The 26,921-nt window shown below is 52.8% G+C and overlaps 2 protein-coding genes across 7 annotated transcripts in view; both read left to right on the forward strand.

The window, feature by feature from the left end:
- Positions 1-3,781, forward strand: part of SEPTIN2 (septin 2) — a 28,730-nt gene extending 24,949 nt beyond the window's left edge. For both annotated transcript variants that reach the window (XM_010988480.3, XM_031452622.2), the window contains exon 13: positions 1,823-3,781. The gene's annotated coding sequence lies outside the window, so the exon portion shown is untranslated. The remainder of the gene's footprint in view (positions 1-1,822) is intronic.
- Positions 3,782-5,427: 1,646 nt separating this feature from the next.
- Positions 5,428-26,921, forward strand: part of FARP2 (FERM, ARH/RhoGEF and pleckstrin domain protein 2) — an 82,031-nt gene continuing 60,537 nt past the window's right edge. For 3 of the 5 annotated variants that reach the window (XM_031452625.2, XM_064485378.1, XM_064485379.1), the window contains exons 1-2: positions 5,428-5,511; positions 18,754-18,970. In XM_031452625.2, coding sequence (XP_031308485.2) covers positions 18,779-18,970 — 192 coding nt within the window. In that variant the 5' untranslated portion in view covers positions 5,428-5,511; positions 18,754-18,778. The remainder of the gene's footprint in view (positions 5,512-18,753; positions 18,971-26,921) is intronic. The other 2 variants (XM_064485380.1, XM_064485381.1) reach the window with 1 other exon arrangement.

The following is a 26,921-nucleotide window of genomic DNA, read 5'->3' on the forward strand; positions in this document are numbered from 1 at the left end:
AATAGAAGAAAGATTATACGTTAACATAGCTTTTATAGGTCATACAACTAGGCATTTATCAAAGCTGAGACCTTCTCTTCAAAGAGAATTTTGAAGTGTTACTGAAGCAGCTCTTGCAGACCACAGGAAGGGATGGGGTGAAGGGGAGAGGGAAGCCAGGTGGGTTGGGGCTACCTTGGTGGAGCTGCTGACCTCCCCCTCCACTGCTCTGGCCTTGGCACTCAGTGGGTCACACAGATGTCTGGCCTGGTGTGTGCTGGCCTCCCTGCTTGAAGGGAGTGTGCAGACCCAAGGGGCCCAGGATCAGGCAAAGGCAATGTCCTGAGTGCCGTGGACAGGTGGACACTCAGAGCTGTCCAAGTGGCTGCTTCTGTCCCCTCCAGGAGGAAGGAGGGAAAGGTCAGGTCAAGTCAAGACCAGAGGAGGAAGCAGCCACGTGGGCTCGGGTGGAGGAAAGCCTGCTCCACAGAGGAGCTGACTGGCTGGGTGGAGAGTTTGAGCTGGCCCAGACCGGCGTGGGCTGGGATGTAGGTAGAGAGTCTCTACTGCAGGTTAGAGGTCTGACTGTAGTGACGTGAGGGTGTTGATGGAAACAGGAGGTGATGGGAAGACGTGGGTTACTCATGCTCCGCTGACACATCGCAGGATGGACGAGACGGAAGGCACAGGCCTGGAGGTCAGACACCTGTCAGACTGAGGCACAGACAGGGTGAAGGATCTGGAGGGGCATGCTGGGGGCATCGGGTACTGGCACAGAGCCCTGCCCTTCTGTGGCTCATAAATACGGATGTAGGTGCAACCAGTTACTTGTAAAGGGAGCACCCCCCCACCCGGGGTCAGTTTGCTTTTCTTCCATCGTCGTGTTGAAACCTGAGAATGGTCCTGAGGGTGTGTGCTGACTTGACGAGTAAAGACACTGATGCTGTGCAAGGTTTACAGTTACTTTCCTGTGGCCATGTCACTTGTGAACTGACGGGCCTCCTGGCTCCAGAGGGTAAGTCTGCAGAGGCAGGTTTGGCACCTGACAGGGGAGATGGTGGTCAGAGGAAGAGAAGCGGACTCCAGGGGTCAGGTCTGATTCGAGGCAGGAGGGGGCGATGGAGAGCAGCTCATTTTCTCTGCTCTTGCTGCTGCTTTTTTCATTTTTTAATTTTTTTCCTTTAGAATTATTTTATTAAATCATAAATGTACAACAGCTTCTTAACTCTACACACACATTTAGAATTTTTTAAAGGAAAAACGTTACATCTTATTACACCATGTTCCTGGCTAATAGCTTTTCAAAACTTTGAGAAAAATCTTACAGAAGGTCTCACATGTCACCTGAAGCTTAGAAATGTAACATTATCAAAGAAGGAATGCTTCTACACTCTTACAATGACCACCAGAAAAAAACAATTAAAAAGCTAAGAAACTGTCTTGAGACTTTTTTTTTTTTTTAACAATCTTCCTCCACAGTAAGGTGATGTTATTAAATAATCCAGTCTGTTCACAAAGTGGCTCCCTGCATCTGCTCAGGTCTTCTGGCGCATCACTGCGTATTTATGCATGACTGAGAGAAGACTTCTTAAACTTTAGTCATGGAATTACGAAAATTCTTTCGGTGCATAAAATTGCATTTCTGTATACCTTTCAGCTTTGTAGTACTTCCAATTTCCAAGAGCCTCATAAATGACATTTTGAGTTTGGTGAACCTTGGGGTCGCAGGAGCCCCCCGTCTGCTCAGTGTGCCCTCTTGTTACACAGGAGTGATGCTGTTAACAGTGCAGGCAGCAGGCTTCCCATCGCTCCCATTACAATGTGCTGTTTTTTGTTTTTCCAGAAAACACTGCAAGATGAACATTCCGATGAGAAACAGCTGCGTGTTTTCAAGAGTAGTGGAGGGGTGCCTGTCCACATTTTACACAGTACCTGTGCCTGAGAATTTAATTTTTTTAAACTTCCGCTGTGTTTATTTTGTATGAAGTACCTTTAACGTTTGTATTTCATTGTCATGTCACACTTGATACTTTATGAGGTGAACTTCCCTTTTCGTTTTTCTTCCACCTTAAATAACCACTGATGTTAGAATTGATTCCCTGGGGTCAGTCAGCATGTGTCATTAATCCTGAAATTGATTTGGCTGGCCTGACTAACCCTGATTGATTTCTAGAACACTTGGGTCTCCCAGGGTGCTCCTGAGTGGTGGAGACGTGGACCTGACCCAGGAGAGGACGAGAGGAGCTCCCTCGCGCAGGGTCGCTTGCTCACCGGGGCGCCACGCCTGCAGCCGCGGGCGCTGCTCTGACTCAGCGTTCATTCACCTTCACGCGCATCTGCTTACCAAGCGGGACGGGAGAGAGTAATCCAATAGATACATGTTTGTACTTACAGAGTTTTCTTAAAAACAGGCTTTTAGCGGCGAATTTTCTAACGAGTCTGAAGTCTGAGGCTCAGTCATGTTTTAAACCACTCCGCAGAGAACTCGCCACGAGCCACCTTGTGGGGCGTTCCCCAGGAATAGTGGTGTACTCTGCCACAGAAAAGATCAGAGGGCCCGTGCACTCCAGTTTTTCCTGTTGCAGCTAAGTCTTACCTAAACTATGAGTCAAACTATTTTTACTCAACTGAATTTAAAAAACAACTTTTTAAAGAAATTTAACTATTGACCTGTGCTGACCAGCCTTTTTGTATTTTTCGCTGCACATCACTGTATGTTCTGTAACTGCAGGTGTAGATCTGCCTCGGTGGAAGCCAGGATCCTTTGGTGGGTAGCCCCGAGGCTTCAGCCCAGTGGAGCCCAAAATGCTGACCAGGTTTTCCTGATTTGGCTTTTCCTTTAACTCTTTCTTTTCTGAATGGTTTTCAGGCAAATTGCAGTGATAATTTTTTTATGTGCAAACCGTCTAGGCTCCTTTCAGCCACTGTCAGTTCCCTCATGTGTTACACACATTTCTCCACATACTGTGTAAGAATGAAGGACGTTTCTGGTCTGCAGTGTGGCGGTTGCCCAGCACCACCTGGGAGGCCGCACCTGGGGGGCTTCCTGTGTTCTGTGGCCTCGGCCCTTCCCTCTCCTCCCAGTGGACCTCCCCAGGTCTCCCAGTCGTGCCTCAAGGGGTGCCAGTGCTCTCGGGTGGGAAGGTGGTCCCCAGAAAGTGACAGATGAAAAGAGACCTGGAGGGAGCAGGTGCTGGTTCCGGGTTTTCATTTTGCTGGAACAGGAGAAAGTACTTATTCCCAGGATGAGGAGGGGTTTTGTTTTGGCCAGACAAAATAGAAGATGAGATGGTCACAGTGTATTAGTTACTGCAGAAAATCACCAGGTGCTCCCCTGACTTTGCTTCTTCTGTGTTGTGTACTGTGAGTGGTCCAGAGTTAACAGATTTGGGTGCACTGTGCAGTTTTTACCAAGAAAAAGTGTTCCATATAGGGCACCTCCATGCAAGACCAATTATTCGGGTTATTTTGGCGTTTATTAACTGCTAGTAAAAGCTGTTAAAATGCGAGGCGTGTGAAAGTGGTCAGTGTAAGCCCTGTATGTAGTCAAACCACTGCATAGGGCTGGTGGGCACCTGATGGTTGCATGGGGGTGGGCAGACCTGCACTGTTACACTTGTAAGTTCCCTTTTGTTTTGCTGCCCAAATCTAAATAAGTAATTTTGCTAATACATAATTGCTCTTTTACTAAGAGAGAATCTTTACCTATAAAAATGTATTTTGAAGACTTATTTTACACAGCAATTTTGTATCCATTGAAACTAACCTTTTTATCAATAAAGCACTGTTGTTTAGCTATTAAGTGAGTAGTCATTATTGGCTCTTTACGAGGTAAAGGTGTAAGGCCTTCTGGGAAAGATAAGAAGAAAGCCCTGCTTTTTCTGTGTATAAAAATCAGGAAGAATTTGCACCAGCAACTTTGTATTGGCAATCCCAGCCCAAAAGAGCAAGCCATAAAGATGAATTATTTACAGGTGAATCTGATCATCTGCTTAAAGTGAAAGAATGTCTGAAAAAAATTAGCACTAGTAAGAGTTTAGTGTTTCGAACTCACTAAGTAACAAGTGCAGGAGAAAAAAGATCTCATTCACTGTAGCAACAACTAACATATTAGAGGAAATGAAAACCTGGCCTGGAAGCCTGACCCGGATTGCTGGCCGCCTTGCTGTGGTCTCCACTGACCGCCTGGGACCGTGAGGGCCTCTTTCCTTCTGCCTGAACTCCTGGGTAGTGACGCCCCGGCTGCCTCTAGTTCCTTCTCTCCAAGTACCCCTTGGTCAGGTCCTTCCCCTGCCGCAGGCCTTCCTCCAGCACACACCCCGCAGCTTCCACGGGGTCACCTGCCGCTCTGACCAGGCTCTCCCCTGCGCAGTCCCCATTGGCCCGCACACCTGTCGGGCCCTGTGCTCAGGTGTGTGCGCTGCCCTGGGGGCAGCGAGAACAGTGCCTGGGTTCCAACCTTGGGGCTGGCCGTGTTGCCTGGGGCCGGTTAAGAGGAAAAGCCCCAGCGATGGGGAACCGGAGGGCCCTGCCGATGCTCGGACCCCGAGGCTGCCCGCCGGGAAGCGCCACTTTTCTTACCTTTGGGAAACGTGAGGGTTGCGTGCCTTGCTCAGGAGGCAGAACACTAACAGTCCTCTCCAGGACGGGTACCGGTCCATCCTGGTTTTACAACCTAGACAGCCGCGCGGGGGCGCTCCTAGACTGCCTCGAGGGGCGCGGGGACGGTGGCGGGTGCCAGGACCAAGGCAACTTGAGCAGGGTCTTTAAGGATGCGTAGGAGTTCGCTGAACCTCTCGAAGGAGAAGGGGCATGTATACCCGCGAGTCGCGGCCCTGGGAGGCTCCGATGTGGTGTCACTTTTCCATTCCCGGTTGTGGGTCACGAGGCTAGAGGAGGACTGCGAAGGCTGGGAGGGCCGTGTATCCCCCCCAGCACGACCCGGCACGCCCTGCACATCCTCGCTTGGCCCTCAGTGTCCCCAGGCCACGGCCCCGGTAACCCCACGAGGAGCGCAATGGGTGGCGGGGGCGGGTAGCAGGAAGACTAGTGGCCAAGGACGAGAACGGATGGAGCCAGAAAAAGAACTGCTCCAGGAACCGCGCCTGGAACCTCGCCCCACCCTCCGAGCCGAGGCCCCGCCCAGGGCCGCGCCCCGGCCCCCGGGCCGGCTCCCCGCCCCCAGGACCCGGCGCCCCGCCCTCCTCCGCGAGCCGGCACACGGCCCAGGACCACGTGCCGCCCAGAGAGCCGAATCTGCTGATTTGCACTGGACTCTGCGCATCCGCTCTCGCCCTGCCCCCTCCCGTCCATTCTCCAATCAGAACTGTGTCGCCCGTCCAGGCCGCGGGTAGCGGAGGCCCCGCCCCAGTAGTCCGCGGACCAATCGGCGATGCGTCCGCGGGGCGAGGGCGGGGCCCTGGGCGGGGGGAGGGGTCGCGGCGCGGGGGTGGCCCGCGGGCCGCCGGGAGCGGGCGGGGCCGGCGCGGGATCCCCAGGCGGCTGCAGGCGACGGCGCGGGACGGGCCTCGGGTGAGGGCGCGGGGCTGCGGGGCTGCGGGCAGGCGGGGGCTTGGCTTCGCCTCGTGGGGCGGGCGGTGGAGGCCGCGGGCCGAGGCCCCGAACGAGGCGGGCTCTGAGGCTCGCGGCGGCCCGGGCGCCTCCCGACTTCGGTCGGCCAGAGGAGTCCACGCCCGGGCTCGGAAGGCCTTCTAGGGTGACGGGCCCCGTGCGAGGAGGGCCGTTGTGGGAGCCTGCCTGCTGGAGGTCCGGGGTGGGCGGGGAGGGTCCCGCGTGGAGGCCCGGGGGTGGGCTTGAGGGTCCCGCGTGGACCGCCGGGTGTGGGCGGGGAGGGTCCCGCGTGGAGGCCCCGGCAGAGCCCCAGGAGGAAGCTCAAGCTGCCTTGTGATCACGCCCTTTTTGGCCTTTTCTTAAATTGTATCTTAAAGCTCAGACTCGGTGTTAGGAATTAATGCTTTTTGCTCCATGAAGGTCTAGAAAGTCTCCCAAGGCTGTGGGAAGCCTTCTAGAGGAAAATCATTAAAGTTAGCACGGGAATATGCCCAGCGCATCACTCAAGCACCTTTTCCATTCACGCTGGTGGCCTATCATGTGTCTGCTGGTCAGTAATTGCTGTGAAAAACAAATGCAGACAAGGCGCATTGAAGGAAGTAACGTTAACCCACAGTGTAAAGAAAGGCTGGGAAGGGTTAAACTCGGGGCTAAATCTGTAAAGGGTGGCTTTTCTCTCTGCTTTTGTTGTTTCCGTGAGGGAACTTTGGGCACTGTGGGGATGTTTGATGGCCATGTGGGCATTGGGCTGGGGGCTGGTTGTGTGTGAACTGTTACAGCAGACAACTCGGACTTTCTCGCTGCCAGAGAGATGGGAGAGGACATTTGAGGTAGGCAGGCATGCAGTGGCCTTTACTTGTAGGACGCATGTAATGTTAATTTTCTGTGTCATGCTGTTTTTCGGAAGGTTTTTTATGAGTTTCTGTGCAGCAAGAGACCTAAGTCTTAGTGAGGGGTTGTAAGTTGCCTCATACTGTTACTTTGTTTGGTTCTCTCAAAATCTACAGAGGAGACACAGTCAGACCAGGCCTCATTTGGAAGTGGAGTGACTGGGTTAGGGCCACACCCTGACCCTGTGTCCCCTGGGCTGCTTTGCTGCAGATTCTCAATGTGCAGCTTGAACTGAGCCATTGGACTAGGTGCTGACGGGCAGTTTCCTGACTGCAGAAGTTTGCTGACCCGTTTACCTGCGTGAACATCCTTTCCTAGTAGGCTTCCAGGTTCCCTTGGTACTGGTTCCTTTTCCAAAGAGAAACTTACATGATGCATTCGTTTATCTCTGCCTCCAGCTCCTTGTCTACAGGTGGGGTTAAAATTTACCTACCCCGTGAAGCTGTGAGGATTAAGGACCGGTAGAAGAGCTGCTGGATGCCTGGCACACACATAGTGCTTAATAAGTGTTAACTGCTGTACTATGAGTAGGTGGAAGAACAGTCTGAGCAGACAGCAGAGAGAGAGGGAGGCGGTATTTAAGCAGAATTATCCTGCTCCAGGGAGGGATATGAGCTGGACTGACAAAGCGATGACTGATGCAGGGATAATTCCATGCAAGCTCTTTTAAATCCACGGGGCCCCAAGGATTCAGTTCTGCTGTTTTCCAAACACTCCTGCCTCTAGTCCCATCAGCACCTCCCCTGTCCTCAGACAGTAGCTGACTTTCGTTACTGTTGCTTGCCCTCTCAGTTTTCTTCTGTTTGTCCTTCACCCTCTCATAAGCTTGCCACTTACCCCTTTGCTCAGAGGGTGGTGAGTTTCCTGTATGCAGCATGGTGTTAGGTGCAGGAAGAACCCTCTGCAAAGCTGGGTGTTGAGCCGAGGTCACTCTAGTCCTGCTGTCTGAGGTCCGGATGTGTAGTGCATCAGTGGACGGTAGCATATTCGTCAATTCCAGGTTTTACCGCAGCAACAGGGTGTCAAGGTGAGGGTTCTGCAAAACTTAATATGGTAAAGCCCAGTGTTTGGTGGGTTTCTGGTGATTGTGTAACTCGGTCTAATCTTTTTGGAGAGCAGCTACCAGTATGTGATAAAGACTTTGTGGAATCCCAGTTTTGAAAACAAATTTTGATACATGAACTCCGTACTGCACAGCCAGTCAACGTGCTCTGGGAACCCCATTCCTGTCCTTCCCTCCAAGCAGAATTTGAACCATTTTTTATCCATGGAACTATGTTCAAAAGCATGTCTTAACCAGAAAGGTGAAGTAGTTTGTACACAGCAGTTATACTGATGTAAAAATACGCGAGTACGTGGACAAGGCTCAGACGGGAAGGCAGAGAAATAAGCAGTTTTATTTTGGGGGCATGGGATTGGTTTCCCCCTAAGCTGGTGTTTTTTTTGTTTTATTGAAGTACAGTCAGTTACATTGTGTCATTTTCTGGTGCACAGCACAATGTCCCAGTCTTGCATATACATATATTCATTTTCATATTTTTTTCCATTTAAAGTTATTACAAGATATTGAACATAGTTCCCTATGCTACACAAAAGAAACTTCTGTTTTTATATATAGTGGATAACATTTGTAAATATTAAACTCCCAGATTTATCCCCCCACCCCCTTTCCCAGGTAACCATAAGATTTGTTTACTATGTCTGAGAGTCTTTTTGTTTTGTAAATGAGTTCATAGTGTCCTTTTTTTCTTTTTAGATTCCACATATGAGTGATACAGTATTTTTCTTTCTCTTTCTCGCTTACTTCACTTAGAATGACAATCTCCAGGTCCATCCATGTTGCTGCAAATGGCATTATTTCATTCTTTTTTATGGCAGAGTAGTATTCCATCGTATAAGTACACCACAACTTCTTTATCCAGTCATCTGTCAGTGGACATTTAGGTTGCTTACATGTCTTGGCTATTGTATATTGTGCTTAAGCTGGTGTTTTAGTTTACAGTCATTTTGAAATTCAAAAGCAGAAAGATGCTGTGCTGCTGTAGGATGCAGTGATAAATCTATTCACCCCATTTCTCCAGCTTGTCCTCATTATGGCATCCCAGTTGCAGAATGGATCGAGGTAGGAGACCATCAGGCCTCTTAGGCTGGCCTTCGAGATCTCTCGCAGCCAGCCCTGTGGGCACCCTGTGGGTCCCAGCCTCTCCTCCACACGCAGCAGGCCCACGCCTGCATGCACACGGTCCTTTGTCCAGCTGGCTCCTGCCCTCTGCAAGGCCTAGCTCTGACTTTATGCCTAGAGAACCTCCTGGATTGGGCTGGCGGCACCCTTTCCTTGGTGCTGCCCCATCCTTTCTCTCCCTGTTCCTGCAGTGGGGCTGGTGACGGCCGCTATCGTAATTGTGTCTCCTTCTCAATCCTCGCTCACTTGCCACGCAGGGTCCCTTCGACCTGAGAGAAGGCAGCATGCCGTGAAATCAGGGTGGGGCTGAGGCCACTTGCACATCTGTGGACCTGTGCAGGGACGAGGCGAGCTGTGGGTGAGGGCGTGGCGCCTGGCCACGGCCGCAGAGGCTGCGGCTGCGCCAGGACCTGCTGTAGGCCACGCCGCCTCCCCCTCCCGCTCTCCCCCCCTGGGTCCTGTCCGCTCCCTCACTTCACTCCCTTCTAACAGCCTATCTCCCCCGCTGTTCTGGGAGGGGTTCTCTCCCTCTTAGCTGCCCTTGTACCCTTAAGGACTTACACTGCTTGGTAGAAGCAGGTGCTCAATGAATGTTTGAACTAATCAGATTTCATCTCAGGCAAGTTTTATGGGCCTGAGACACTGTGTTACTAATAAAAATTAATTTGGAATGTAAATGTTTATTTAGAATGAGGAAAAGTAAGTTATAGATTTGAAAAAGCTGACCAACAATACAGACATTACTAAATCCAGAAAAACAGCGTGTCTGTTAAGCACCTGACACACCTCTGTAAGACTCTTACTTGGCTGTGCACTTTTTAACTGCCTCTTCGTGTGACCGAGAACAGGAAGAACTCAGTTAATCAATTGAGCTTTATTGTTGATACCCAGGATACATAAAATATGGTTTCACATCTGTTGTTTTCAGCACAGCTACCGCTTGTGTCCTGGAAAAGCAAGAGCTCTGATGAATTCTGTTTTGCCCAATTCCATTCAGAAAAGTTTGAAAAAAAGAGTAGTGTATTTGTAATGACACGGCTACGTGGTTCGTTGTCTTCCTGACGAGCAAGAAGTGCAGTTTTCACTACTGAGCTCCGAACTCTGCTTACATTTCAACACCCTGACGGTGACGGCTCCCCGCGTGTCACGCCTTGCATCCTGCCCACGCCTCGGCTGGCGCCACCGGCCCTGCATGCGTTGCTGCGGGCCCCCGACCGTGCGTCTTTGCTCCTCAGCCCCTGGCGCACAGATGCAGGGGTGAGAGCTGTGTTCCTGGAACCACACCCGCACTGAGATGGCCGGTGTGACCTCAGTGCATGCAGAAGTGACTGCAGACAACTTAAAGCCTATCCCACTGAACCCAGACTCAGCGCGGCTCCAGTTCGTGTGGAAGCTAGACCCTCTCCCCAGCCACCTGCCGTCAGGGGGGCAGAGACTTGTGGTAGAAAGAGACGCAGTGTCGGCTGATGGCGGTCCGAATATTCTTTGTGAATTTTACACAGGGCGGGGATCATAGGCATACTCTGCTGAGGGCCTTTCTTTGGACCTTAGGAGGGGCGGGTGCAAGGGAGGGGCCCAGAGTAGCCTCAGTCAGTCCACTTCTCAGGGCAGCTCCTGGCCCGCCACTGGTGCCAGATGATGCCGTGGAGACACGTGGCTGAGGGCGTGCGGTGCCTCTTCCAGCGGCTGGCGGCATGCGTTTGGGAAGGGGAAGTGACACTGGGCAGTTTAACAGATTGTTTAAATTACTAGGCTTTATTAACTCTTTCTCTCCTACATCACTCAAATCCCAGTTGCCTCTGCAGTAGTTAATAAGATGAATGCTAGGGGAGCAAGTCTTAGTATCTGAACAAGAAGTCAATTCCAGGGAGTGTTTAAAAGTGCTGGTTTTCACTTTGCCTGAACTGTCCTGGAAGGCAGGGCAAGCGCAGCTCCCGGGGGAGACCCAGCAGCTCTCGCTCCGTCTTTGGAGGTGCGCTGCGCTGCGCTGCGCTGCGGGTGACCCTGCTGGTCACGCCTCCTGGGCCGGGAGTCTGCCGGAGAGCCGTCACGTTACTCACCACTGCGGGCGCTTTGAAAAACCCAAACCACGGGGAAGAAGGAATCAGCTCCTTGCCTCTCCCGAGGATTACCACTGTAAACATGGTTTAACCGCGGGGACGTCAGGTTCTGTTTGCGGGAAGAAAGAACGAGCGCACTCCGCCCTGTCTCTCCCGCCGCCTGTGGCTTTAAAGGACTCTGACAGGTAGATGGTGACAGGCAGACAAAGACCAGGATTTGGTCGCACAAGCACGAGTTTGCTCTTCCTCCAGCATCCCCCCTCCCCCAGCGGGTTTCAGGCTATCCGAAACCTGGAGCTGGGTTCCAGCTGCAAGCGTGGAGAGCCCCCCAGTCTGGGCTCCAGGAGAGACAGTGGGAGGAGCCACAGTTCCTCCTTCTCTCCCTGTTGTCCGTCCACCCTGCGGAAACCTGCAGACACTGAATCCTCTGAGGAGTGGGGCACCGCTGTGACTTGTATCTCTCTCTCCTCCTGCAGTCTGGTCCCAGGCAAGGGTGCCATCCCAGAAAGTGCACAGCAGGGCAGGGTGACGAGCCCCAGGTTTCTGGCTGGAGGACTGAGAAGTGCACCAGGGAGACGGTGGGTGGCAGAGCTTGGGAAAGTGACTTCTGGAATTGCTGATGGACTTCTGGGCACAGCGCTGAGCCATGCACATGTGGGCTGACTCTGAGCAGCTTGCCAGACACCTTGGGACTCACCTTGGGAGTAGGCCACAGCCCGGGCACCAGGCTGGCTGCTGGGTGATGGTGCGCAGGTGAGACGGAGCCTCTGAAGGTGGCCCTGACACTGAGACCACAGCCTGCAGCCCAAGCCCAGCCAGGCCAGTGCCACCGCTAAAGTGGGAATACCACGTTCTCCGTGGATTAAAACAAGGCCCGGAGGGCATGACACCATATTAAAAATGTCCAGAACACAATCCAGAATTACCTGGCATATGCACAGCCAGGAGGGTGCCCCTCACAGGAGAAAAGACGGGCAAAGCTGAGACAGTGCTGGTACTGGGTCAGGTAAGTTTAGCCCTGTGACCTCCACCCCTGGTGACACTTCTGGGCATAGGTGACGTTACATGCTGAAGCATTTTCAGAGGTGATGAAGGGTGCTGGTCTGTCCTGGTGGGTCTCGTCTGCTCACCTGAGGGCTGCAGAAGAGGAAGGCAGGGGACTGGAAGCATAGGAGGGAGTCAGCACGCCAGCCTGGAAGCCATCAGCCAAGGAGTGCAAGTGGCCTTTAGAAGCTGGGCATGACCAGCAGTGAGAACGGTGGCTTCGGTCCTGTATCCAGGCCGATCTGAGTGAGCAGTGGGTGATTCTCCCCCGAGCATCCAGATAAGACCCCAGACCGCTGACACCATGATGTGGACCTGGGCGTACCGGGCCGAGGACTCTGCGCATCCACACTGACCCCAGACTCCAGCCCACAGAGGCTGAGATGATGAGGGACAGTTTCAGGTACTGACTTTGTGGTGCGTTGTTAAGGCTGCAGTGAAAAACAAAAACGCACTTTAAAGCACTATTACTAACACGTCCCGAGAAGTAAGGGTTCTCTGGAAACAACAGGAAAGGTAGAAAGTAGAGTCCTCGCAGGAAAATCACAGATGCGAAGCAGCAGCACGTGGAGATTCTGGAGCTGGAAACTCTGTGACTGGAATGAAGCGGAGGGGACGGAGCGAAGAGCGAGGTTGTGCAGCGCTCGGTGTGCAGGTTTTAAAGGCGCTTTCTTGGTTTTTTCACTCTTGAAGATCTGCCTTGTGTCGCGTTGGCCTGGGAGCCAGTCCCCTGGGTGCTGTCTGGCCCTCGGCACAGGCCTCCCTCTCCGGCCGTGGCTCCCGGGGAGCGCGAGGGACGGGCCGGCGCGTCCCAGTGAGGGGCTGCGCACACACTCGCTCTCAGCCGTGTGCCACCCAGGGCTCCTCGCGTCCTCCTGCGCTGGAAGCTGTTGCTAGATCTGTTGTCTTTTCTTTTCTAACCGACAGAAAACTGCAAACATTTACAAAAGTAGAGAAAACAGTGTATCCCATGCCTTCTTCCAGAGTCAACACACGGGCCATAGGTCCATCTTGTTTGGGTCTGTTAGTCCCCTCTGCTGACCCCCACCTCACTGGACTATTTTAAAGTAAATCCTAGACGTTTGTCCACTTTATACATCAATACTTTTAGGGCACATCTCTAAGAGATGGGGCCTGTTTCCCTTCGTTGCACGCTTACCACTGAAACACAGAAAATTAACAGTACTTTTTAATGTCCTCAGATGGCCACTTAGGATTCAGATTTCCATGGCTGCTCCGTAAATGCTTGACTCAGGAGTCAAACGAGGTCTGCAGATAGCATTTGGCAGACAGCATGTTTTAAGTTTGTACTCTTCTCTGCCTTTTTTTTTTCTTGCCGTTCATTGAAGAAGAGCTGAGGTCATTCCTCCTGTGGGGTGTGCCGGATCCCGTCTCCTCGTGGTCTAGCCCTCGCGTGTGTCACTAGTGCTGACGTTCCTGGACTTCCAGTCACTTGGAATAATGCTCTTCGTGGCTTAGCGCCATGTCAGTGTACACCTAGGATCATTTGTCTCATTTTGTTGGGTTTAATTTTGCTTTCTAGTCATGTGAGAACACTGACAGGTTCCCCCGTCAATGGACGGGTACTCCAAGAAGCAGATTCCCCTCCGCCCCCTCACCGCTGAAGCTGTTTGGTTTTGGTTTGTCCAGCCATTGTCGTTCAGATACATGCACAGACATGTTTATGTTCGTCCTTTTGGGGGGGTAATTAAGTTTAGTTATTTATGTATTTTTGGGTGAGGTGCTGGGGATCGAACCAGGACCTCGTGCAGGCTGAGCATGTGCTCTCCCGCTGAGCTGCACCCCTCCCCGCTTTGTTCACCCTTTTAACCCAAGTGTGCGTGCTGCGCACCTGCTCTGCACCTGGCTTTCACTCCCTTTCACACCGAAGAAGCAGGTGGAGAGCTCCCTGCTTCTGCCTGGGAAGACTCAGTGGTAAATTGAGCAGCTTCACGCCCAAAACATTGAGAGTCAGTTATCCACGTTCATTTCAGCTCTTAAAACTTTATTTTTCAGTTAATAGAATTTTGCTTATCGTAAAGTCAGAGTACCTGATGGTAGAAGGTCTATAGTGGTGAAATCTGCTCAGTGTTCAGGCACTTCTTCTAAAAGCCTAGGGAGTAAAAGTAAGACTGCAGGTTTGCAGACGTCACTCGTGTCTGACATCCTCTCTCTGGACTCTGCCCACATAGTCTGGGGGCCTGTTTGTCTGAGGGCGATCTTCCTCCTTGTGGTGAAGGTGAGGTGGGGGGATGGGGTTAGGTGATTTTATGAAGTTTATTTAATTTTTGCTACTAGGTTCTATAAATTATTTGGAATCTAGAACACATCACGTACCGTTTTGTTTTCACATTGAGCTGTCTTTTATCACAGAATCGTTAGTATTGAAAAGGATCTGATTAACCACCACCTCCACCCATCGCAGGGCATTTTCCGGAATAAAAGCTGGGGCTGGGAGTGGTGGGGTGAGCATTGGCTAAGGGCAGAGTGGGGTTGGATTTACACACACCCCCCTGCCCCCAGGCTTCCGCTGCGTCCTTCCTCCTTTCCCACTGTGCCTGCCTTTTCATTTGTTTGGCCTTTTTCCTAATCACAGCGTGGTGGACACCTTTCTGTTTGTGTGAGCTGCCCTCCCCACACCAGGACTCGAGGTGGACGACCGCCCCTCCCTGGTGTTTGAGGGACGGCATTGCCCAGGATGTGGGGTGTCACGGGCCTCGGGGGGTCGCACAGGTGAGGCAGCGTGTGCAGGTGAAACCTGCAGGGCCTTCTCCCCAGGTTTCCGGTGCCAAACTTCCTTTCTTGATGCTCTGGCCACATGGGCCTCCAGCAGACGGCAGAGCAGCGTCCTGGGGGAGGTGTGTTCAGGCGGGCAGGGCAGTCCCCGGGCGTGCAGAGGCCCCGGGGCCCCTAATCCGGCGCCCTTTCTCCTCGGAGCTTTGAGGGCTTGCCTGGCAGCACAAGTTTGGCATTTTTTTCTCCGATTCCTTACATTGACTGAATGGCTGAGTTGCTTAGTCTGAAAAGTCAGTTATGCTTATTAGAAAGGGACGCAAAGGGCCCATCTCCTGCTGCGCTGCAGCGAGTGATGCGGCCCAGGCAAGGCACCACTAGTGAGAATTCCGCTTGACCGCCATCCGCAGAGAAAGGGCCTGGTGAGTGCCGTGTTCCGTCTACTTCCTCAGGCGGCCAGTGCACAGGTGTGTGTTTTGATCCTCCCGAAAGAGGCGCCCAGAATATGTCAAGGGAGCTGGTTGGGTTTTGTTTTTGTTTGTTTGCTTTTTGTTTTTCACACGACGGAAATTTTAGCCAGCTTCCTTGACGGTGGACCATGCGGACCGTGCTTGTCCCCGGAGCCATGTGCTGATTTTTCAGGGGAGGTGGCCTGGGGGCCAAATCTGGGCTCTGTCACTTCTGAGCTGTATGTTCTGTGGCAAACCGTTTCTTTTTTTTTTTTTTTTTAAATAGACTTTATTTTTTAGAGCAGTTTTAAGTTCACAGCGAAATTGAGTGGGTGTTTCAGAAATTTCCCCTCTGCCCCTCCACCTCCGACACGCACAGCCTCCTGGTTCCCAACACAGCCCAGGGGTGCCTCCACTACAAACCTACATCGGCATATCGTCGTCAAAGCCTTGGCAGACTTTTGAGCCAAATTTTTCCAGCTTCAAGGTAGAAAGTATGTCACAAAGTAGTTTTGCATTTTTTACTAAATGCGAATATGTGCACAGGAGGCGTCTGAGGTGCGGAGCACCGAGCGTCCGTGGTGGGGATCGGATCCAGCCACCAGAAGTATCTTCAGGAGTGAAGACTGCAGAACATTTCATTCACATGGAAGAAAGAAGGGAGAACAAACCAGGGTCCTGTGCAGGTCCCAGGGTCTCGACCCCGCCGATTCCTTCTGGGTCTCTGGAACAGTTTGAGCAGCAGAGGAGTGAGCAGTGGCTGGCATCTGACATCTCGAGCTGCGGGGCTGCGGGACACGGAGCCTGTTGCGGGCCGAGAGCGGCCATGCTGTGTTTCTAGTGTAGTTTGCACGTTCTCCCTTTTTTAATGTTTATCTATAAGCACACGAAGCAAAACAAAGTAACTTCTTTTAGGATGTAATTTCGTAAAGCAGGGTCAGCACACGTTTTCCCTCTTGTTCTTCCGGGAGGAGGAGGCTGGCCCGCGGCTGGTGAGCGCCTGACCTCGCGTTTCTGCAGGAGGCGTTCGACTATGCTGCTCGTTCCAGAATCGATCAGTAGACCGTCTGCCGACTTTGAAACCAAGATTCACTAAGTCACAGCACTGGGGCTGCATGTCCCTCTTCTGTTAAATTCCTTCCTTTCTAGACTTTCTTAAACTTAAAGCTGAGTGAGTACTAGACGGGTGGTTGTGCCGCGCTGCTGCGGGGAGCAGCAGGAGGCCGTCTCTGGAACAGCAGCAGGAGGCCGTCTCGTGGGCTCGTTGCTTTTCGGCGAGCTTGTCTTCCTCGGTGGAACCTCTGGGATGAGGGTGTCTTGTGGTCGAGTCTCAGCCTCAGACGCGCTGATGTCTTACTTCAGATCAGGGAAAAGCAAGTGGAGGTGAGTCTGCTGCTCAGGTGTGCAGACCCCTCACGAGCCACAGTTTAGGATCCCTCGAGCCAAGAGGACTGTTTTTTCCGTTTGTCTGACGTGTCTCTTCTTCTTAAGAGAGATGAAACAACATTCAATTAGAAGTATGCTGTTTTATATTTTTATTATAAAATAAATACAGATATAGAAAAACCCCATGAATCTAATGTACAGATTAATGAATGATAAGGTGGACACTGTCCAGTCTGCGGCGGAACTGTGCCAGCCACCCGAGACCCCTGCCCTGGGCACCCCCCCGGGGACCGCGGCCCCAGCTCTTGCAGGGAGAACCCCTTATGTGTTCTTCTCACACCTTCGCACCCGAATGTGCCCTTGGACACCGTAGGTTAGTCTCACTCGTGTTTTTTAAAGAAGTGTGTGTTTAGACGTAACTTTCTTACAATAAGTAGAAGAGAAAGAACCTGAAGAAATTTTGTCCATCTAAAATTACTGTGAAAAATATACATGACAGTCACACAGTGGAGTAAACAGCAGAAGCGGCTTCGGAAGTAGGTCTCGGTTGTGTGTGTGTCTTGAGACGCGTAGCTTCACTTGAAAGGGGGGAATCTCGGCGGTGCCCGGAGGGGCCACCCGTGACCTGTTTGAGAAGAAGGTCGGGGAGGTGCTGCGAGCTGGCCAGAGCTCCTTCCTCCTGTCTTCACAATGAGTCGCCTTGAGGGTGGGGGTTGCCTTTGTTCACACCCCTCACTTTTGCATGAACTGGTCACGTTTATGAAATTAAAATGAAAAGGCTCGTGTCTGTGGTCCTCAGAGCCTCACGTATCTCCTGGCAGCAAGCAGCGTGAAGACAGGGCCCCTGAATCGTGGTCTGTCCGTGACCTTGGTCTCCGTGGTCTGCGTGGTGCCGTGTGCGGTGGGGTAGCCCAGGCTCCTGGATGCCTGGGACGGTGACGCAGTAAACGCTTAGCAGACACTTAGAGTGAGAATTTGACTCCTGCTCCCGGGGGCGCGCAGCCCGGAGAGAGGGTTCTGAGGGTGGTCAGTGACTGCGAGCGTGTGTCCAGCGTGTGCCCCCTGTGTGCCAGCGTGCGCGAGGCGACCCGAGTGCCAGCCAGCGTGGGGCCAGCTGTTGAGCAGCAGGAGCTGGGAGGGAGCAGACTTGGCCACGTGATGCCGTCGTCATCCTCATGCTGCTCACGTTTCCCCTTTCCCAGGGGCTTCCACTTCGTCTCCCGTTGGCTTGTTTGATAAGTCAGACATGCGTGGAAGTCCTTACCCGCGCGGTGGGGAAGGCCTCTGCTGAGCAGGGTGGAAGTGTGCGGTGGGCGTTGCTTGGCAGCAGGTCACTGAGAAGCTTTTCGAGCTTCACAGCCGCTGTGTGCTTTCCTGGTTAAACACGTGGCATTTGTTTCTGCCACGCTGTGTTTCGCTGCTAAGTATTTTTCTTTAAATTGACTTTCATGTGTAAATAAACATTTAAGAAGGGAATTTGCCGTAAATAGAAGGTAACTGTGTTAACAAGTATAATTAAAAGCAAACAGTGTTAGTAGATTCTGGGTGATACGTAGCCTGCTCTTTCTTTGTTAAAAACGATGAAGCGATTGGCTCTGTTCAACTTAGTAGCTGAAACCTGGAGACCTTTCCGCTGGCCCAGCAAAGGCTGAAAAGGGCACGAGCGTCTCCCCAGGCCGGCTCCTTGACCCTCTCAGACCCTCGGTGTCATCATCTGTTCGGTGGCGGTGGCTGTGATGGCAACAAGGTTATTGTGAGGGTGAGACTGGGGCACGGTGCATGCAGGGAAGACCTGACACCAGGTCTGTGCCCTTCATGACACTTGCCAGGCTGGCGTCGGTGGCCATCGGTGCCAGGTCTGAAATCACCTCCCGGAGCCCTGGTGGCACCCACTCTGGCCTGTGAGACGCAACCCGAACACCCGAGGAGGGCATAGCTGGCCAGGACAAACCTGGCTGTCTGTCTGCTTTCCTTGGCACGTCCCCCCGAGTCAGCAGAGGAGGGCCCTGACCGTGCAGCTTGTGCTGTGTGCCCGAGGAGCTCTGCTGAGAGCCGCTGCCCGGCACTTAGGACATGTGGTCAGCACATGAGTGTCTGGCTGGTGGAGGGAAGGTGGGCCGGGGAACCCCAGGCCATCTGCCGGCCTCTCCCTCCCCGGTGAGTAGTGGTGAAGTGGCTCGTTCATAAGGCTTTGTGGGTTAACCGGGTTCACGTGCTGCCTGGTGCCTGCAGGGCGTCCGGGAAACACTGTTCTGGGGGTGGTGCTTGTTAGTGTTCTAGGCTCACCAACCCACGTATGCGTGGAAGGTAATACCATTTAAATCTGTGTTTTGACATAATTTAAGACCCATAGAACTGCAAAAAAGCATGGAGAATTCCCATGTCTCTGTAATGTTCTTACTTTCTTTTAACATCTCAGTAACTGGTGGTGGTGGTTTGGGTTTCTTGTTTGTTTCAGTGTACCCTCACTCCGCTGGTGAAGAATGGGGGAGACCGAAGGGACGTACAGGGCCCTGCAGACCCCAGGGACGCGCTTGGGTGCCCAGACCCCCGCGGGCGTCAGCACCCTCGAGCCCGGGCAGACCCCCACGTCGGCGGCGGCGGTGCGGACCCCGGCCAGGTTGCACATCCGGGTGCAGCTGCTGGACGACACCATGGAGGTGTTTGACGTCGAGGTGAGAGCATGCGTTCTGGAGGCATGACTCCTGACGTTTTCTGGAAGTCAAGTGTTATGTGTGAAATTCCATCTTGCTGGTTAGATGGTGCCTGTTTACCAGGTTGACCAGGAGTGGCTTTAGTAACACAATCAAGCCCTTGAGAACAGTGAGTCTGCGTTTCTCCCTTCAGTGTGAGGAGTGGTGTTCTCCTGTCTTTCCATTCAAATTCTGGGATAAAATGGTCCTCACATTCTTCTGCTTCTAGAGGTCGGCTGCGGGCTGCAGAGCGTGGGCTGGAGCCGGGCTGTCGCCGCCCAGGTCCTGCTCGCTGAGCCACCCTTCCTGGGCCAGGGCTGTCCCTTAGCCCCTCGTGTCCACGTCCTCATCTGAATGTGGGGGTGACTCCTGTCCCCTGCTTGGGATGGCTGGGGTGAGAACTGAGCTCCCCTCGTGGAGAGCCTGGCACGAAGGAGATTTGCACAGTGCTAGCACAGAACTTGTTTTTCTAGGTCAGCAGTAATAAAATTTTTATTTTGAAGATTCCCTAATAATAGGTTGCTCTGATAAGGTTGGCAAAAGTAGTTGAATATAGCAAATATTAGGAAACACTTTTCCTGGTTTTCTAAATGGCATTCAAATGTTCTTTTTAAAAATTACTTATTTTCACAAGTAATGCATAAATATATTTTTTCTAATATTTTTATATTAGTTTAATGCCTTTAGAAGCTTTTTCCTGCCCTTAAAGTCACAAAAGTAAAGACAAGAGAATGAACTTAAACTTGAGCAGGAGGTTCATTTGTGCTTGGGGATGCCTGTGGAGAAGGCAGGATGCTACACAGAAAACAAGAAGATGATTGAGCAGTGGGCCGGGCAGGGGGCTGGGCAGTGAGGAGCCTCAGAGGAAACTTCCTTGAGGTTCTGGCAGTTCCTGAAGGAGGAGTCGTCACATGCGAGGGGGCGCAGAGGAGGGAGGGCAGGGAGCGAGAGGCTGCTGGGAGATGGGGGAGTGGAGGTGCCCCCTTGCTTGGAGCCCAGGGTGCACCGGCCCCTCTTGCATGAGTGTTTGATAGCACTACCCAGGGCCTGATTCTTAGTGTCTGAACTCAAGGAGCCCTGAGTGCTTCCTTTAAGGCCTTACTTGAGGAGGAGTTGAATGAGTGCTGTTTCATCAGGGCAGCAGTACTTGGAACTGGCAGGACCTGTCTGTCCAACTTCCCCCATCACCCCTGTGTTGCAAGAGGCAGCCTTGGCAGGGAAGGTGGTTTGAGACAGGCTGCCTTTGAGCTCTGGAGACCCGGGGTGGCTGCCGGTGCTCCGACAGAGCTTCCTGTCTCACGCGGTGCTCTGATGAATCACCTGTAGGAAACGGGGCAAAGGTCTGGGGGTTCGTTGGGCTCCCAGGTCGCTTCCAGACAAATGTCGGGAAGAAAATCCACCATGTGATCATCCTGCAGTGAGCACATTTGCTATGATCTAGGCTTAAAACGGGCTCAAATTTTTTGAAAGAGAAAAAGCAAGAAGGAAGGAAGAAAAGGAAAGGATTGCATTATTTAGGGTTTATTTTCAGAGCATCCTTTTTTGTCCATCTTAATGGTTTTTATCAGCTAAACCTAGGACCCAAAAAGAAAAAAGCAGACATTTATTGTTAAGTTACAAATAAAATGTAGTCCCTCTCTGAGAAATTAACTTTCAAATCAGAGGTAGCATTTTGTAAAGGTTCAAAATACAAAGAGCCTGTCAAAGTTTTAATGAATGAGGTGGTTTCTGTTGTCCAGACGGCGCCATCAGGCTTGGTGCTGTGATGCGCCGGCAGAAGTTAGCAAATCAGGTTGCTGGTGTGCACCCTGAGTGGGGTAGGCCCTGTTCAAGTCGTGTTAGCCCGATGCACACTTTTTGGAGGGAGTTAAAACTCAGTGCGTTTTTTGGTAAGTGGGTTGTATTCCACTTCTACGTACCCTGTCGTCCACAACTGTGTCAGTTAGATTTGCTAAGTAACAAACTATCCAAAAACTTAGTAACTTAAAACGACAAATATTTAATATTTCCGCATGTGTGAGTGTTGACTGGGAGGTTCTGGGCTGGCTCAGAGGGCTGAGTGGTCTAGGGTGGCCTTGCACACGTCTGGGGCCCCGACCGGAGCCTCACTCTCCAGGGAGCCAGCTTGGCCTTGTTTGCACGGTGGTGGAAGTATCCTCAGAAGTGGGAGCTGCATGTCCCTCGAGGTCTCGGCTTGGGATTCATGCCCTGGGGCTCCCACCAGGCTTTCCTGACCACGGCGGGCTGCCAGGCCTGTCCAGATTCAAGGGGTGGAAAAGTGGGACCACTTGGGTGGGGGTGCCCCACGGCATCTGTGACCTGCAGGCTGTCCCAGCAGCTCTTGCCCCGAGTCAGGAACACAGTCTGTGGAAGGAAAATGTCTCTGAAGCTCTGGTATCTGGTGTCAGTAGGCTGGGCGGCTTTGCCAGATGACGACTTGGAGGGGCCATATCGAGCATGCAGAGCGCCCTCCCCAGAGCTGCCACCCCAGAGCTCTCGGAAGGGGCTGCCTGGGAAGGCAGGTGTGCCCTGTCCCTCTCCCCATGTCTCTGGGGCCACAGTGCACAGACCCCAGAGATGCACAGCTCAAAGCTGGTTGCTCCCTGGGCCTCCAGCACTGTCCACCGTCACTCGTCCAGGGGTCTTCTGTGCCTTGACCCCACCCCTGCCCTTTATGTTGGAACCGAGGGACTGCTGCGGTCAGGTGAGTTTGCTGTTGCAGCTGTAGGTGGTGTGGGCTCAGTGCAGGGCAGTGAGGTCCCTGGCCAGGCGGGTCTGTTGGTGGCAGACGCTTCCTGCCCCCAGAGCCCTGCGGCCCCTCCTCCTGGGAAGCTGGATCCGGGAGGCCTGCGTCGGCGTTTGGATCGGGCCAATAAGTGTGTGCTGAATGAACGCAGTCAAAGCTTAGTTTAGGCAACAAGCTTTCTTCGAGTGTTTCTGGTTTTCCCTTTAAAGCTGTGTTTTCTGACCTTCAGGATTCAAGTGTTTTCTTTCTTTCGGGTTCCGGGCCGCCTACAGCTGTCTTACTGTGTACTTCTTTGGTTTATTTTTCTCAGGTTTTAAGCAGTAGTGTCCGTGAGCTGGCAGGGCTGACGTGCTGGTACGACCTGTCATGCACAGACGGTCCACAGCGCTGGCTTGCGCGGAGGGTGCAGGACCCCCTGTTTGACACTGAAGTTTTATTCTTAAGGGACCTTTTTAACTTAGGGAAGAATTTTGACATTTCGTCATTTTTGAAATGGTGTATTTTGCCTCAGTGAGAATGCATAGTGGCCCGGCCTGAAGCCCTGCCTGCTGGTGCCTGTCTTTGCAGGCGGAGTCTGTGACTCAGCGATTCAGGCTTGTCCCCAACACATAGGACGGCCTTCGCTCCCTCGCTGCGCCTTGTGCAAAGGGCGCGCTCTGTCTGCGGTCTCAGTTCTGTTCGGTCTCCCGCCCCAAGACTGTGCCCGTGAACTTGGTTTCCCACCAGTGCAGGCCCCACAGCAACCGCAGGTGCTCCGAGAGCCGGGACTGCGGGCAGGGCAGCCGGGTGGTGGCTGACGGGTTCCAGGGGCTGGTCTTTCGGCTCTTCCTTCTAGACCCAGAGAACACGTGCTGCCCACAAGGCAAGCTGGTCTGAAGCTGGAAGCCAGGGTCCGCTTTGTAACAGTGTTGACAGGTAAAGTTGAGCTGAAACTCTTTAACAGCTTCACTGAGATATAATTCACAGAAGCGGACAGTTACTTACTTAAAGTGTACAGTTCGGTGGTTTTTAATACATTTGCAGATAAGCACAACCATCACCACAGTCAATTCCAGAATGTTTTCATCACCTCACAAAGAAACCCCCACCCTTTAGCTGGCACCTCCCGTCCCCAAGGCCTCCACGCCCCTCCTCTCAGCTCTGAGCACACAGTCACCTGCTCTCTGTCTCCACAGATGTCACTGCTGTGGGCGTGTCGTCTCAGTGGACTTGTGTGTGGTCTCCTGTGACTGGCTGCTTTGACTTGGCGTCATGCCTCACGCGTGCCATCGCTGCATGCTCTTTATGGGCAGTAACGTCCCACTGCATGGCTCACCGTGTGTCCATCCACGAGCTGGCGGGCATTCCACGTTCTGGCTGCCCTGACATTCGTGCACACGATTTTGTGTGGGCACATGCTTGCCTTTATCTTGGGCAGGTACCTAGGGGCGGAGCTGCTGGGCTGTGCAGTAACTCTGTGTTGTTTAAGGGACTGACAGACTGCTTTCCAAAGTGGCTGCACCATTTTACATCCCACCAGCTACTATGAGGGTTCTGATTTCTCCACATGCTCACCTACACATATTATTACCTGACTTTTTGGCTCCAGCCATCCTAGGAGGTGTGACGTAGTATCTCATTGCGGCTTAAGATGAAATTTTTAAAAATTTTAATGGCTGAAGAAGGTAAAAAACTTTAATGGCTATAAAAACATGAGAATTGTACCATTAAAAATTGTCTTTGGGGGTGGTTCCTTGGATGGATTATGAGCTGAGCCTCTCGGTGAGCCGACCTGCCACAAGTTGTGAGGAGTGAAGTTTCCATGCCCTGAGTTGTGAGGACCACAGAGACAGTACAGCTGAGGGCCCTGGGGAGCCTGGGGAGGAGGCTGGCAAGAGGCAGAAGCTTCTTGTAAAAGTCTGACATTTTAAAGTTTCACGTGGCATTGTCTTGTGCATTTATAGGGACTTTTATCCACACCATGTGCTAAAGGCAACATTTACCTCATTTGTAAGTAATCACCGGTATCTATGATTACCTCGTCCACACAAATCATTTGCTGCAACAAACGTACGCTTGTTAGGGTTACATAAGGCAACGCCGTAGGATGCACTTTGTGGATCTTCGTTTTGATTACCAGTTGCAGTAAAATACTTCTTTTGTGAGGAGAGCCTTTGCAGTAGTGGCCCCGAGAAGGGAGGGAGGGCCGGGGGGAGCAGGGCGAGGCTGTGGGGTCGGCTTCAGTTGTGTCCTATTTTAAGTGATGTTCGACATTTTTTGACAGGGTTCTTAGCTCCTCGAAGGTCGGTCAGTGGCCAGTTTTTTGATCAAGTCATGATTCGTTTTCAGTTAACTAAATGAATTCTGTGGTTTTGAAATTAGAAGTCTGGTCTCACTCGAGAAAGCCTTTTTTTCTGAGCTGTTCCAGAAACCATCTGGAACTCGTGTGTGCAAAGTCGAGGAGTAGAGACACTTCCGCTCCAGGCCCTCTTGGGTGGGAGACGCACCCGCTGTCCCAGGGGCCATGCAGGGGGGTCGGGCTGTGACTTCCATCCTTCCCAGGGCAGTGGCTCCTGCACTGGCGGGGGGCGGTCCCCAGAGCTGCACAGTTGCTGGTCGCTCACTGCCGGCAGAGGAAGTGACGTGGGTCACAGCTTTCTGTGTCTGGGGGGTCGGCGTGTGGAAGGAGTGGAGTTTCGTGACAGAGCATCTGGGGCGAGTGAGCCCCCCCCCGGCAGGGCCCCAGTCTGTGAGTGTGCGGGGGAGCGTTCTTTGTCCTTGTGCTGTCTGCTCACACTCGCCTTCCTTGAACACGCTCAGAATTTTTAGAGTGGCCCTTCTTTCCTTCAAGAATTGCAAATGCTTCGGCTTAGATGTGTGGCAAGTGGGAGGGCAGAGAGTCTGCGTCAAGTCCGTGCTCGGGGGCCGGCAGTTGCTCTTCCAGTGAAAACTTAGTGTTTTCTTTCTGGCCAGGAAGAAGTAGCCAGAATTCCAGAGAGTATCATGGCCAGATGTTTGTCATTGCTCCCACACGAGCACCCTGAATATGGCAGATAAACCGCTTAGAACTTATTTTGGTCTGATCTCAGGAGAAAAGTTGGTAATTTGGCATCTGAAATGTGGGATAATGTGGGCTTTCTGCAAACACTCTTACGTGTCTCTAGCATATATGACTATTATGTGATTTGCCCAGCTTTTGAAACTTATGATTCCGTCTTGGAAGTTGTTCTGTTTTTTTGACCCCGATGCCCAGGGATGTGGCAGGGTGGTTACAGGGCAGCAATGTGGACCCTTGTCTCCTTAGTTACCCAGTTGTGGTGTCCAGACTCCCCGTGCTGGCTGCAGCATGCACACACGTGCGCACACACACGCACGCACACACCTGCAGGTCAGTTGCACAGTCTTTGTTAGATGGCGCAGCCGTGCTGACCGATGGCAGATGCAGAAGAATCGGGAACTCCCCCCGTGAAAGCCCCACCCACGGCTGTGTAGCTGAGAGCAGCAGAGTCACGTGGGTCCTCAGCTGAGGGTCGTAGACATGAGGTTGGCTGATGGGTTGCTGTGACTTGTTACGCCATTTCTCCAGCACCTGAGACACGTGGGGGGCTTGTGTCCTTGGCGTCCCCGCAGGAGATGGGAAGCGGAGGCTGAATGAGCTGCCAGCGGACACAGGTAACAGCTGTGCCATCTGAGCCGTGAGCCCCGCACCCGCCCCGCGATGCTCTCGTTTCTAATCAGAGTTTGGTTCTCTTGTCCTAGAAGAGCTGGACTTCTGCTTATTTTACTGGTTTGGCCTTTGACCCTTGGCTCCCCTTCAGTTTCCATCCTGGTTTGGCCTTTGACCCTTGGCTCCCCTTCAGTTTCCATCCCTTCCCAGAACTCTCAGATGCCTGCCCTCTTGGCCAGCTCCCCACAAGGAGATGCCTGCTCGAGGGTGACGCTTGCTGATCGTCTCTCCTCCAGGCCTTGTGCTCGGCCCTCCTTTCTGCAGCCGGCTTCCTTCTCTCTCTCTGAAGATGCGCCACATGGGGCAGGTTAGACCAAGTTTTAAACCTCAGCCCTAACCCCCAATTGCGTGAGGAGGTGCCCTGTTCCACGTCTGGCAGCCGGTTCTCTCTGGGCCCCACCTGTACCTGCAGCCCAGGGCGGGATGATGTCCGAGCATGTCTGCCCCTGCTGGGGCCTCCAGGCAGGTGAGGGCTGTTCCCAGAGGCCACAAGGGCCCTGAGTCCTCCCTCCTTCAGCTGTCCAGCCAGGCACCTTGCCTCCCTTGCTGACGCGGAGGCGCTGGCTCACTCTGGGGCCTCTGAAGCACTGACCTCGTGCCCGGCGTCAGGATGCTGGGCGTTCCCACGTGTTGCCAGTGCGCATGGGGGTCTCTCCAGGACACGCTCCTGGCGCGGGTTCTGCTTGTGGGATGCGCCCACTTCAACCCTGCCCAGATCCGGGGGCTGCTCTAGAAGCTGCTGATGCCATTTCACATTCTTCGTCCACACAGGGTCCCTCTCAGTGTCCCTGCCCCTTCCCCTCCTATCCAGCCACCCTGTGCTTCCTGTGGCCCCTTCTGGGTCTCTTCTCTGCACTCGGCCATGGGTGCCCTGCCCCACGCAGCGGTTGTGGGACCTGTCACCAGCTGCCTTCTGCCCACCTTGGTCCTGCCGCCAGCTGGGTCGTGCCCAGGGTTCATCCATGTTGTAGCAGGTGTCAGAATTTCTTTCCTTTTTTAAGGCTGAGTAGTATTCCACTGTATGCATAGACCACCTTTTACTTATCCATTCAAACGGGAGACGTTTGGGTTGGTCACACCCATGTTTCAGCTGCTGTAAATGATGCTGTTATGACTGTGGACGTGCAAGTATCTCTTCAAAACTCTGCTTTCATTTCTTCTAGGGGTATGTGTTCGGCAGTGGGATTGCTGGATCATGCGGTAGTTCTATTTTTAATTTTTTGAGGAACCTCCCCACTGTTTTCCACAGTGGCTGCACTGTTTTACGTTCCCACCAGCCGTGCACAAGGGCTCCCCTTCTCCACATCCTCTCCCGCACCTCTTCTCTTCTGTCTTTGAGAGCAGCCATCCTGGTGGGTGTGGGCTGCGGTCTCCCCGTGCTTCCAACTTGCGTTTCCTGATGATGACTAGACGCTGGGCTGCTTTTCACGTGCTTCTTGACCATTTGTGCATCTTCTTTAGAGACATATCTGTTCAGGTCC

Source organism: Camelus dromedarius, chromosome 4, assembly GCF_036321535.1.
Source record: "Camelus dromedarius isolate mCamDro1 chromosome 4, mCamDro1.pat, whole genome shotgun sequence".
In the NCBI taxonomy this organism is placed as follows: domain Eukaryota; kingdom Metazoa; phylum Chordata; class Mammalia; order Artiodactyla; family Camelidae; genus Camelus; species Camelus dromedarius.